General features: G+C 38.3%; 1 protein-coding gene across 1 annotated transcript in view; it reads left to right on the top strand.

The window, feature by feature from the left end:
• Positions 1-13,185, top strand: part of TANK (TRAF family member associated NFKB activator) — a 50,487-nt gene extending 37,302 nt beyond the window's left edge. Inside the window, exons 8-9 of the mRNA XM_060777785.2 lie at positions 2,132-2,700; positions 9,090-13,185. Of these exons, the coding sequence (XP_060633768.2) occupies positions 2,132-2,700; positions 9,090-9,257 (737 nt within the window). The 3' untranslated portion in view covers positions 9,258-13,185. The remainder of the gene's footprint in view (positions 1-2,131; positions 2,701-9,089) is intronic.
• The last annotated feature ends 1,068 nt before the right edge of the window (positions 13,186-14,253 follow it).

The raw sequence follows: 14,253 nt of genomic DNA, 5'->3' as shown, positions 1-14,253 counted from the left end.
CTTACACAGATATTTCACTCTGTTGCATACATAAATTAAGACTTTCAAGTTGTTGTGAGGGCTTATAGGGTTTTAACTTTTGGTTGGCTATATTCTATGCCTAACAAAAAACCAAATTTGGCCTCAGTTCATTCTATAATACAGTTATGTGCTTGACTATGTGAAAGCCTGTTAAATGCTTTGCACTCAGTCCCACTTATGTAAATATTGACCAAACTTGATAGGGCTTTTGGGGATTATAGGATGAAATATCATTTTGACCAAAGTTTCAATAAATATATTATTGGATTGGGCCATTAAATGTCATGAGGGGGGTACTTACCACACCTAGTGAGACCATCAGAAGGGGTGACTCCAAAATGACTGTCTATAAAACTTTTGTATAGTACTTCAACATAAATTTGTTATTTTCATTTTTTAAATCCTTTCAGCTAGATTTAACCACACAACCATGTTTTGTAATAGAAAGAAATAGAAATAGAAAGATGCTTCAGAACATGTGGTTTCTTCTCACATGCTACATGCAAGCATTCGTGTTTTTGTTGCTGCTGTTTATTGTAGCTGCTGATTTGGTCAAACTTCCTTGTATTTTAGCTACAATATTGTAGCATTGTCTGGTACAGGAGGAGGTCCATGAAGGTGATACCGTAGGTTACTGCACAGGCTGGCACCCACGCTAATAATGCCAATGGGTTGGACTGGATTGTTTTTGCAGCCTTGCAAGCTGAAATGGCTGCCAAGCCAAATCTTCTCCCTTTTGTATCTCTGCTTCAGAGGACGGCCATCATCATAACTATTCTGTCTTCATGTTGGTATCCAGCCTGCAGTAGAAGAGGCATGAAAAGGGGCATCTTGCAGCCATTTTAGTACTGAACACTGCAAAGATAATAAAACTGATTACAATTTCTAGACAAGGGACAGATATTTATATATTTATTTACAGTATTTATATTCCGCCCTTCTCACCCCGCAGGGGACTCAAGGCGGATTACAATGTACATATACATGGCAAACATTTAATGCCATAGACACACAACATATATAGACAGACACAGAGGCAATTTAACATTCCAACTTTTCATGAGTGTATTCTGGCCACCAGGGGAGCTGTTGCTTCACCGTCCATTTGTGACACTGATGAAGTACTTCCTCATTCTTTGCAGGCTTGCTGGAGATTTTTATGGCATCTTAAATTAGTTAAATTTACGATAGGCAGTACTTAAATTTCTTACTTGACAGATGCAACTGTCTTTCAGGCTGCAAAGGTCGACAGCAAATTGGTCGGACACTCACTCCGACCCGGGCTGGCACTCCAACTTGGGCTAGCTTTGAACTCTTGACCTTTCGGTCAGTAGTGATCTTAATGCAGCTGACTCCCAGCCAGCTGCACTACAGTCCCGGTGCCCTTTGGCCTCCAGATATTTTGAGCTGTAATCCCCTCAGCCCAAAAAACGTAAACCAATTATTTATCATTCCTTAACCACTAGCACTCTTTTAGATGTTGCTAAAGAACTACTCATAGGAGGTCTCTCCCCCACATCTCTCCTGAATTGGGTAGGGGTTATGATCTTTCTGTATTTATATTAAAACCCAACCTTGAAAAAGTGGTTACCCAATTCAGGACTAGAGAACATAAGGTTTCCCAAGTGTTGTTGGATTACAGCTCTCATCACTCCTAACCAGCATACAAAGTGATGAAAAATGATGAGTCTAGAATACAGCAGCACCTGAAGGACCATTTGTTCATTATCCCTGGATTATTAAAAGAAAGGATTAGGTGATGGAGGCACAAAAGCATGTATCTCTGGTTCTATAGAAGAGCTCCAGAAAATTAGAAATCAATGGTTTTCATTGAAGAGTCGTGTGATCATGTGATGATCAGACATGCCAAGCTTTGAGGAGTGGCACAACTTCCATTTTATATATACAATTGGTTGATGCTTTCATTTGTCTGGTGCTATGTTTCTTGGATCAAGGTGGGAATCCTATAGTTGTTTAGACTGCAACTCCCAGCAGCCCTAAATAAAAGGGGATGCTAGCAGATGTAGCCCAACAACACACCAAGCACCGTGTGTGTCCCAGCCCATTTTGTATACCCTTTAACCATTTCCTTGGGATCTATCTTTTACAGAAATTGCATTCTCCAAGCCTATCCAGTGCACCGATGAACAAGCAGATGATGTATGCAGTCCTTGGGTGAAAAGGGGCATAAACACAGACATTCCACACTTCACATCCATCACAGTGAGAGAAATTGGCCAAGATGAAGAAGAAAACTCAGTGGAATCGCTGTCAAAGCTGAATGTGAAGTTCCCCCCTACAGAGAGGGACACCACTTTCTTAGAGAGTACCACAGATACCCCTCCAATCCCATGTATCCCAGGGACTGAAGCCTTACTTCAGGTGAACAGGGACCTTGCAGACCAGGACGTGAACTTCAGTGAGATGAAATGTAACAGGTTTGAGGAGCTTGGCCCTCACTCTGCCACCCCAGCAGTGCATAATCCAGCATCTACCAACATAACCAAAGCCTCGGCCCAAGCAAACGCGCCCATCCAGACTCCAGTGGACAAAACTCTGTGTTTTCAAGTACCTTTTTTATACAGCTATGGAACCACGGCCTTCTCAAAACAAGATGACTCTGAAATAAACTTTCCTGTCTTAGAAGCAAATGAAGTAACAGCTGGATCACCTCAACAGGTATCTTTTTTATAGAATAGCAATAATTTTATATTAGTGCATTATTATTCTGAAAGCTGTAAAATTAAGCATGTTGTGGAAGATACTAAACATATCACTTTGCTTAATATCGACGATACTAATTCAAAACATTTCCATTAGCCCAAGTGCCTAACTCTCATTGTGCCACCATTTTAACTTGCTATTTACTTTGGAACTGTAGTTCATATTCCCGGTTTTGAACCTTTATTTGCTGAAGTAGCACGCTTTAAAACAAGAATAAAGAATTTGAGGCCTTCAGATATTTTGTCCCACAATTCACATAAACGCCATCTAGCCTAGCCAATGATAAGGGAATAAGGCAATTTTATCCCCGCCCGCCCCCTCCAAAAAAAACCTACTAAATCAAATATTCTTCCTTCCTTCCCTCTCAATTTCTAATTCATTTATCCTTGCTTTGTATGTGAGGATTTCTGAGAGTGCATCATCCTTACACATTGCTTTACACACAGTATGATCAGTGGTAAAGAACACAAGTTCAGTTTTTTGTCATTTCTCCAATTAAAATTTGGACCCCCTGGTGGCGCAGCAGGTTAAACTGCTGAGCTGCTGAACTTGCTGGTCAGCGGTTCAAATCCGTGGGACATGGTGAACTCCTGCTGTTAGGCCCAGCTTCTACCACTTTGAAAACATGCATGTGTGAGTAGATCAATAGGTACCACTTCTACAAGAAGGCCATCTAGTCATGCTGGCCACATGACTTGGAGGTGTCTACGGAGAACGCTGGCTCTTCGGCTTAGAAATGGAGATGAGTACCATCCTCCAGAGTCGGACATGACTAGACTTACTGTCAGGTGAAACCTTTACCTTTACCTTATTTGAAAAATTGTAAACATTTAAAAATTGCTTCCATTCAGAATAGGTAGGAGTGAACTAAATATAAGTTGGAATTGGGCAGCATTCTACTTTACTAAATCCTGTAGTGCATAACGAGTTTCATGATGATGAAGTTTGAAGTCTAGCCAGTTTAGGTTTAATCCAGCACTGTCACCACTATAGCTATATATGCAAATGAATCTTATATCACCTTTATTTATTTATTTATGTAACTTCATTTTACCCTGTCATTCTCACCTGAAGGGGCTCAAGGCAGCTTACAATTCCAGCAATACCGCTAAAAACCAGTACTAACAATAAAAATTAAACAGTTAAAAATGATTAACACCAAGCAGTAATAAAATACATCAGTATACACATTTAAAAAGCTTACAAAGTGCATAGTTCAGTTCATCCATAACCCTGCTCATAATCCGTACCACTTTTGAGACTAAGAATTTGGTAGCATGGGATTTCATGGTCTTAAGTTGTCTACTTCATCAAGTGCAGTCTACAACTGGAGCTTCTGGCTACATTTCATGCCATTAGGGTCCAAGGCAATGTCAGAACTCCTGCCTTAGCAAATAAACATTTAAATCAAACAGCAAAAAAGTTATTTGACTTGTAGAGTTTGTGACACATAAAATCAATACGTACTGATGGCAGTTTCAGTCCGGACATATTTTAACTTGAATTTAATCTTCACATGTTGGTACATCTGTAAATGGATAGTGCTTTATGACTTCCAGCTGATTAAGTGTGTATGCACTGTGTATGGATTTCAGATTGCTTTAATCCAGTTAATCTTTTCACCTTGGAAAAAAAAGGTGAGCTAGTATTTTCTGCAGTTACAGAATGAAGTGATACATTTAATCTAAAATCTCACAGTATTAAAAATATATAATCTTACATTTCTAAGTCATCAGTTATTTCTGTAAACAGATATGTTTAGGAAATCCCTCAATATATTTACAATAGCATTCCTGTCATTTAAAATGACTAACCCTGCTAAAAACAAATGAATTAATGGGCAAGTAGGTGTGACTTTTGAAAGTATATGGAGTGTTCTCATGAAGAACCAGCACTATTTTTTTGGTGTCATGGCTTTTTGTTTACAATTTAAGGATTTTGTAAGGTACACTTCCACATTTTACTTTATTTCACAAACTGGCACTTAGTTTTAAACTCATTTGCTTATATTCTTAATTTTGCCTTTATTCAGTTTTATTCTGAAATGAAATAAGGAGCTCTACATTGGTAGACACAACTGATTACATATTTCATACCAGACCTAGTTTATTTTCCATACTAGGCTTTGGCTTTCTGCATCGAATTATTTGATGACTGACCAGTTTTTGTTTTGCATCCCATCAGATTCTGAATTGGGTTGGATCAAAACAAATTAAACTATTTCTTCTATTACTAGTAAGATTCCCGTGGTGTTGCAAAGCATCCACTCTATTACTTGTTACTTTCCCTTTTCTCCAATATGTCTCCTGCTTGTTCTTTTAACTAGTCTGTGTATTCATTTCTCAATAGATGGCACCCTGCATTGTATATTAAAGCATGTGAAACAGCTGATATGCGATTGCAGGTTGATAGAGAAATATGCAGCTTAAAAAGTACAGGAAAATTGGTGTTGAACTGCCGCAGCGTTTGAGGCATGAAGCTAGAAGATTTTATATTCTTGAAATAAATCACAAGACGCATAGGAGGGTACATATTCTGAAATGTGAATGGCCAGTACTACAATTCAGTGGCAGCCAGGAAGTCTTGATATTTTAAGTGTTTACGTTTGGAAAGAAAACTGGCAACTGAAAATAGTTCCAATATTTGTTAGTTGTATGCAGGAAGGAATGGAGAACATAAGGCCTCTGATTAAAATTGTGCGTCTTATCCAGAAACTTCGGCAGAAGAAGCCAATGTGATTTTAGAAGCCATTAAATATACGACTGCATATGTTTGCCTAAATATTTTGCTACCTTCATCATGCTCTCTAAATATATGCATGTCTTTCTAATGCATGAAGATGGAGGGTTCGTGTTCATGGATTCACACCTCAGTACATCAGGTCCAGTTAATGAAAAATAGAAGGGTAAATAGTTTGAATATAACATATAATAATAAATCTATTATAATAATAAAATTTAAATTCTGCTCTCTCTCCCTGAGGGGATTCTTTTGATGCATCAATAGTCTTTTCTTTTAATAGCAGTAGGAAAAATACGAGAGGTCCATGTGCTATAAATAAGGATTTCATGGGGCATATGAAAAGGGACCTGACCCTGTTACAGGGGGCTCTTCTACACAGCTGAATAAAACCTCACATTATCTGCTTTGAACTGGGATATATGGCAATGTGGACTCAGATAACCCAATTCAAGGCAGATTTTCTGCCTTGATATTCTGGGTTATATGCCTGCATGGAGAGAAGCAAAATGAGCATGCCAGCAGAGGCTTCCACTGATGCTTATATGCCCTTATGAACTATAATGCTGGTCTATATTACTGATTTCCCTGCCTGGTGTATCGTCCTTCCACAACCACCACTTCTCTGGCTAGAGAGAGGCATTCTGCCATGTATTTACTACACATCCTAACAAAGATGAGGAGAAGAAACATAAATGCAGTGTAATTGGCATCTATTAAGTCATTAGCACTCTGACTCTCCATTGATTTAATAAATTTGGCTCTTGCAGTCACTGAATAGAAAAATTTGGTTGCAGCTTCTTAAGCACGTGGACAGAAACCTGTTCCACTGAAAATGATAATGTAGAATGAGATGAGAATCTAGACTGAAATGAAAGATTAGGACGTTGAAGTATTCTGTGTCATTCAAGGATCTGGTTTAGCAATCACATTGATTCAGGGTGAGAAAAGGAAATATTTTGAGAGAAATTGTGCATGGCTATAAAATGAATGTGCGTTGTACCAGTTCAGCGAAACACTTCAACATCTCTTTCTGTTTGGAATCATTTTTGTGTATAATGATTGATCTTTTAGAGTTATAACACTCCTTTTACACCACTAGGCCTCACCATTTGGCTGACAATTGAAAATTCTGCCATCATTTTTTAAAAAGAAAAAGCGAGAGAATAACTAAGGCTATATGCATCAGCTACAGCATTAATTTAGTCGCTGGCACGGGTACATGTTAATCAGTGAATTGCAGTTTAAGGACATGCTTGTTTGTTTTCAAGAGTTATAGTGTGCTACTGAAATAGAAAATACTAAAGATGGCCTTTCCTTTTAATGATGAGTGAGTTGTCATTTTGTTGGTTAAGTTGTAAGCTATTTTATGTTTCCTTAAATATCTCAAAACATGGAAGTTGTGGTAGTATGAAATTTTATTTACTGGATTTATCTGTCAGGTAAAGGCAGATAATCAAATGGTTGAAAACTCTAATAATGATACAGACCTTGGGCATACATACAACTCCATCCAGTGAAAAGGCACAACTGTCGACATAGATCTAAAATAAAAGCCCGTGTAATATCCTAGATTGGTCTATAGTAAAAAAAAAAAAAAACCCTGAAGAAATGTATTGTTAAACAAGACAATTTTGCAATAGAAGTTGATTAAATGGGATCTGTTTTTATTGTTATGTTTATATATGGCATTGAATTTTGCTGGAGTTGTAAGCTGCCTTGAGTCCCCCTCCAGGGTGAGAAAGGTGGGGTATAAATGAAGTAACTAAATAAATAAGAAATAAAATAAGACCCACTGAAATCAATGATTTAACCTCCTGATAAGTGAGAATGCAGCTTGACTCCAGATTAAAATACAGTGAGTAAAATGGTTAAAGATTAGTCCCTCTGGCTGGTGTGTGCTTAAATCAAGTAAACACAGCAAGAATGGCAGGGATATTACAGCCATGTAATCATGTCTCCTATTATTGTTATTAAAACTGCCACTTTAAATCAAGGCAGAGTTGCAAATAAGTAATTAAAAGTACACTTCTGTAGTGATAGTTAAAATATGCATCAGTGCCTAGACACATTTCAGAAGCAATTTACACCAACAAAAGGTAGTCTGCTTCTTAGAACTTGGATGTAATTACATCTAATTAGCCTATGTTTTGTGTGGATTGATGACTGACCACAGTAAAACATCCACAGCCCAAAGTGGGCTGAAGCCTTTGGACAAATATTAACTATCATTTACACAGAGAATGAACTTCTAAAGCACTCACCATTCTTTTGAATGAATAGCTGCATATCAGAGTTTTTAAGGGTTTGAAATATATGAATGACTTGTAGATGAAGTGCTTACAGACACATATCAAAAAAAAACTTCCGAACACAGTTTGCTTTGTCTAGCCTCAGATCTCCTTTGCTCGTCTGCCTTCCTAACTTAGTACTGTGATATTTGTCCTAAGATAAAGTCGCCGCATAAACTAAACTAACTGTAAAAAGTTGTCACATGCCTTCTGCCCTTTTCTCCTCTTCCCAGATTATTTTTCCCTATTTTAGTGCCTTTCAAAATGTGTACTGACTTGCATTTAGAAATCAAAGGACCAGATCTTTGAAACACTGAGCAAACCATCCACATTGGTTTGACAAAATAAGAATTGCAATAAAATAATAAGTAATTATCCCTTGAGTACTACAAGTCAAGGGGGGGGGGGGACCCTATGGAAGTACATTTAATTCCTAAATTATATATAGTATGATTTCAACAAGGTTCATCAAATACTGCCTCCATGAATTAAACTAATCTTATCTTGGCAGACTATGTTAGTAACCAAACTATTGCTGTATATTTAAGATATTAATGTATTTAAAACAGGGGTGCCATATGAGACCTATAGCTGATAGAGCCTTAACATATTTTGACATAGAGTGAAATAGAAAGTATAACATATGTATGTACAGAGCTAAATTACGACCAAGAAATGCCTTAGTTGATAAGCACTTTTAAAATGCAAATATTTTATGGTCTAAATCAAATAGTTAGACTCAATTGGAGTAGGTTCTTTGAATTGATGGAATTTACATAAATGTTGATTTCTCAAATTTTCTTCAATTTAGTGAGTCAATGCTATTTAGGACTAGTAGGTAAATTCAGCCGTATGTGTTGTTGTAGTTTTTTTCAGGCTATATGGCCATGTTCTAGAGGCATTTTCTCCTGACGTTTCGCCTGCATCTATGGCAAGCATCCTCAGAGATAGTGACTTCACTACCTCTGAGGATGCTTGCCATAGATGCAGGCGAAACTTCAGGAAAAAAACCTACAACAACCCATGGAAGCCTTCGACAATACTCAGCCGTATGTGTTCATTGCTCCTTTGAGACTTTAAATAAAGGGCAAAGCTTCAACAATTAGACTAAGTTACTGTATTTTGTTACTATTTTGCTCTACAATGTTTGTATATCATCCAACTGGCATGTCCTTGGGGCAGTTTACAAAAAGGATATTGGGATGTCTTTATTTGCTATATGATACCAAAACCAAAACACTCTCTAGCCAGTGGAGAGAGAAAAATAGCATGTACTTTATATAAAGCACTGACTTTTCATTCCACTTCTTACAGCCACACTGGAAACCATATCACTCTGAAGACAGTGACTTATTGACATTTGCTTCTGAAAACCCAGAACTCAATCAGTCTGAAATATGTGAATTCTGTCAGAAAGTTTTCCCACCATCTCTTACATCCAAGGAGGATTTTTTGAGGCATCTGAATTCACACTTCAACTGAAGTCTTAGTGTCACTGGAGCACAGATAAGTTTTATTTAAATCGAAACTTTATAGTGACTGTACTTGGTTTCAGTACATATAGTCATATCAGAAGGGAAGGCTACATTTAGAACAGAATTGATCCGGATCCATATGGCTCACTTTAGTATGATTAAAGCCAATGTTTAAGGCGTAAAAGGAGACCGTGTGGAAACCTCACTCCCATCCATGTGTTCTTCTCAAAAGCTTGGTTGGGGTCAAAGAAACTAGAGCTTGTGGACATCCTGTATGAAAAGAAGAACTCTGCGAACTCTTAGTTGATTCAAGAGTGGAGTCGGTAACTGTAGAACTATTGTTTTTCTGATTTTGGACATTTTTTACACTTTTGTAACCTTCGATTGTAATATAACGTTCTTAATTACTTGTGTGGGACCAAGTCCTATTTATTTTGGTATTTAGCTTGAATAATGCATGGATTGTGATATAGGCTACAGATGAAGCACTTAACTGGAATCTTGTTCTTTGTGGAGTTCAGCGTGTTAGAATTCATTTTCCATATGCTGGAATAGTAAGAGAGTTCCAGGAGCACATTCATCATGACAGCCACTAACAGATGACCTAATAGTTGCATGGGGTGTATGCATGGAAAATGCATTATTTATGGCCCCCTGGTGGCTCAGCAGATTAAACCACTGAGCTGCTGAACTTGCTGACTTAAAAGTTGGCTGTTCGAATCCGGGGAGGAGAGTAAGCTCCCACTGTTAGCCCCAGCCTCTGCCAACCTAACAGTTCAAAAACATGCAAGTGTCAGAATAAGCACAGCTTCTGTGGGAAGTTAATGGTGCTCCATGCAGTCTTGCTGCCGACATGACCTTGGAGGTATATATGGAGAACGCCGGCTCTTCGGCTTAGAAATGGAGATGAGCAATACTCCCCAGAGTCTGACATGACTAGACTTAATGTCAGGGGAAATCTTTACCTTTACTTTACTTATGGCCCGCATAACACAAGGGAAATGGAATAAAGCATTATCTGAGACATAACTTTGTAGTTGGCTGCCTCTAGTTTCAGCATTAGTGTGTGTGTGTCCAAGTCAAATGTCAACTTAAAGTGAACCCAGGAATATTCAAAGGTGGTTTTTGCCAGTTCCTTTCTTTGAAATATAGTATACAAATACGTGGTTTTCTCACATGAAAATAACCTTGCTTAAATAAAGTTTCTACCATAGTAAAACTAGTACTAGGAGTATGCATTCCAAAAAAACTAAAATCTAGATGCTATTATTCAATACTAGTGCGAAAAATCCACATGGAACTGTAATGTTATGTTCACTCTCTATTGAATTTGCACAACTCATATACATTTTCTCTTTCCTCTTTTTTGCTCTCCTACTTCCCACTCTTGCATAAAACTCAGTTATGAGGAGAAGCATAGATAGTAAGCATCCTGCCCTGTAATTTGTGTATTGCTGTGCATTTCTGGCATTTGTCAGGCTGTGCTGCTGAATGCAAAGAACTGTATGATCTCCTGTTCATCCTTTTAAGTTCAAAACACAGGGCAATCTCTACACAAACAATCTGTTTCTGGATTTCCCTCTCTTGGTCAGAGAGAGCTCCACTGTGCAACATATTTAATAAATATGTTACTGAGTATCAGGATAGTAGCATGACTATGCAAATTTTAAAAATGGGAGTTCATAGGTCAATGATAAAGCTTATTCTTTGCTTATAGAAACTTCACTCCCTGCTATTTTAAGGCAACATTGGAGAGCTTCTACCAGTTTTTTTCCATGTCAGGAGCGACTTGAGCAAGTTGCTTCTAGTGTGGGAGAACTGGCCGTCTGCAAGGACGTGGCCTAGGGGACGCCCAGATGTTTTATCATCCTGTGGGAGGCTTCTCTCATGTCCCCGCATGGAAGCTGGAGCTGACAGACAGGAGTTCACCCCGCTCCCTGGATTCGAACTGGTCGGCAGTCCTGCCAGCACAAGGGTTTAATCCATTGTGCGACCGGGGCTCCTTCCAGTCAGTGGGAACTGATTAAGGTGAGCCAATGGCCTGATTTATTGTGGAACAGTTTATTGTTCCTATACCATCACAGTGGTTCACTGTGGATGGTTTCCAGCCTCACCCTCCTGTAGATACTAAAATTGGTGGAGGCTCAAATTCCATTAGATATGATGGCATAGTAAAATGGCATCCATTATATAAAATGGCAAACCACTCAAATCCATGATGTTGACATCCTGAAGATCTGTGAAATGGTGGGAGGTTACTGCAGGAAATGCCTACACATCAGCAAAATGTTCAACATGCAATAAAATTAAATTTTGTTTTGGTTTTTTTTCCTCCAAATTCATCTTTTCAAGTCACAAATTGCTTGAATTTGTGAATGCAGAACCTGTGGATACGGAGGTCCAATTGCACTTGCTCTCCCAACATGAGAGTACTTGATGTCATGTCATTTCCAACACCTCTAATGTTTCAGTAAGCCTGTTTGTCCTCCTCCCACCTATATCTTATTGGTGCCGAATCTCCCTCCCATCAGCTTTGACCTATGCAGAGAAGGATGAAAGCCTGTGCTAATGACAGCTTCTATAATTCAAGAAGGAGAAAAGTGTTGCAATTTTGGACTACTAAACAAGAAAAGGATAGAGCAACCTCCTGAAATGTCAGTAATTGAAGGCCCCAATCTATAGTTTTGGACTATTGGCAAAAGAGCCATAGCATATTGTTGTTTTTTCAAGTCAGGAACAACTTGAGAAACTGCAAGAGGATTGTGAGAGGATTGACTGTCTGCAATGACGTTGCCCAGGGGACGCCCGGATCTTTTACCACCCTTCTCTCATGTCCCTGTATGAGGAGCTGGAGCTGACAGTTGGGAGCTCACCCCACTCACCCTAGATTCAAACCTCTGACCTTTCGGTCAGCAGTCCTGCAGGCACAAGGGTTTAACCACTGCGCCACTGGGAGCTCCACTATAATGGTGGACATGCTTTGCATTAAGTTCGGTTTCCAACAAGAAACAAAGGAAGTCATCTGCCTGAAACCTTAAGAGTGCTGGCTAGACCTGTCTACATTACACATCTGATTAAGATAAGAACATTCAATTAAGCTTAAGGAGCAACTGGTGGCCCTGGATATGGATTATATACATAACAAGATACAAGCAGCCACTACGGTAGGTATGGTATGAACATCATAGAACTACCCAAGCATTTAGCTTTATTGGAGTTTGGGAGTATGTCTTTATATACACATGTATAAAAATCTTGTATTTTTTTAAAAAAAACTTGAATATAGTTAAAATACATTTTCAGTCCTGAAAGGTTTTACACAGTCTTCCAGTTTTTCCTGGCACACCAGATTGGAGTATTTTGAAGACGATTTTTACAACATGGATAATCTTGGTGTTTCATTCTACTGTTTTTATCCAAGATGTAATAATTGTACAGTAATGAGTTATAATTAATCGTCTCTATATGCTGTTAATTTCTTCGCTGTCTCAAAATGTCTGCTATTACACGAAATGCCCATTTCACAAGTCATAAAGGGCAGAGGAGGGATGCCTTGCATAATGTTTAACTCATTTGACTATACGCACACACGTCTCTCTACAACTTTGGTTACAACCTCTCATCTGTCTTTGACAAGCTGTTAACTGCCTTTCCACTAAAATAAATGGTTCTGTGCAGGGTTTTGTCTCTGGTGTGACCCAGAATGTGTGTTTAGTTTTACTGTAATGAAACCACCATGTAAACCGTTTACAAATACATATACTGTATACCATTAGAGAGTCTTGGGATATCACCTTAGGCTTATTTCCAAATTATACCCTAGAAGTGCTTTGGAAAAAGAAGGAACTGTGTTTCTTAAAAGTAGTCCCTGTGATCCTGAATTTCTTAAGTGTGAGGTGTGATAGCAATAAAATAAAAAATGCTTTTTAAAAAAATGTGTATTTGCATTGTCTGACTTTGCTCTTCTTGCATGCAGTGACTGGATTTTCCCCAGGCAGGAACATGCCAATCTATCTAATATATCAGGGAGGGACCTTGTGTCACATTAGAAATGGTGCCATAACAAGACCTCTCAGGCCCCATCTAAAATATAGATTATTTGCTTTGAACTGGGTTATATGGCAGTGAAGAACAAAAACATGGCTGTGGAACCAAGCATTTGGGCAGTAAGCAGGACAAGAAATGAACGGATTATGTGCAATTATTATTTGATACTGGAACAGCCTGAACATGCTTTTGGATCATGTGATTTTAATGTTTGTATTGATGTGTTTTTAATCCCATGTTTTAATGTAGTTATGTTTTATATTGTTGTTTTTATGTTAAGTTTTCATGTTTTCATTGCCGTGAATATGTTGGAAACTACGTTGACCCCCCCCCCCCCCGAGTGAAAAAAGCAGCATATAAATGAAGATAATAATAATAATAATAATAATAATAATAATAATAATAATAATAATATGGATTATCTGATTGATAATCTGGATTATATGGCAGTATAAAAAGGGCCTGAGAAACATGTGACAGATGTATCCACATTTGTTTGCTTGGAGAGGTTAGCAATAATAATGCTTTTAAAGCTGCATGGAAAATACATCAAAAGAGAACGCACAGTGTATTTTCAAAGGGTTTCATGGCCGTGAGTTGCTGTGAGGGTTGCTGTGAGTTTTCCGGGCTGTATGGCTATGTTCCAGAAGCATTCTCTCCTGACATTTCGCCCACAACTATGGCAAGAACTTCACAACCTCTGAGGATGCCTACTATAGATGTGGATGAAACGTCAGGAGAGAATGCTTCTGGACCATGACCATACAGCCTGAAAAACTCACAGCAACCCAGAGCACACAATCTTTGAAAAGTTCTAATGCATACCTGGCAGCTGATACTGGGAGTATTAAAAGACCGCACATTGTTGATTATTGAGTCCTTTATTGAAGATTTAATTGCCAGGAAGAGGAATGACACTTTTTTCAGCTACTGAAAAAGGGGGGGGGGATTGGTTA

This window comes from Anolis sagrei, chromosome 1, assembly GCF_037176765.1.
Source record: "Anolis sagrei isolate rAnoSag1 chromosome 1, rAnoSag1.mat, whole genome shotgun sequence".
Classification (NCBI taxonomy): domain Eukaryota; kingdom Metazoa; phylum Chordata; class Lepidosauria; order Squamata; family Dactyloidae; genus Anolis; species Anolis sagrei.
This window is presented reverse-complemented; position numbering and strand designations above follow the sequence as displayed.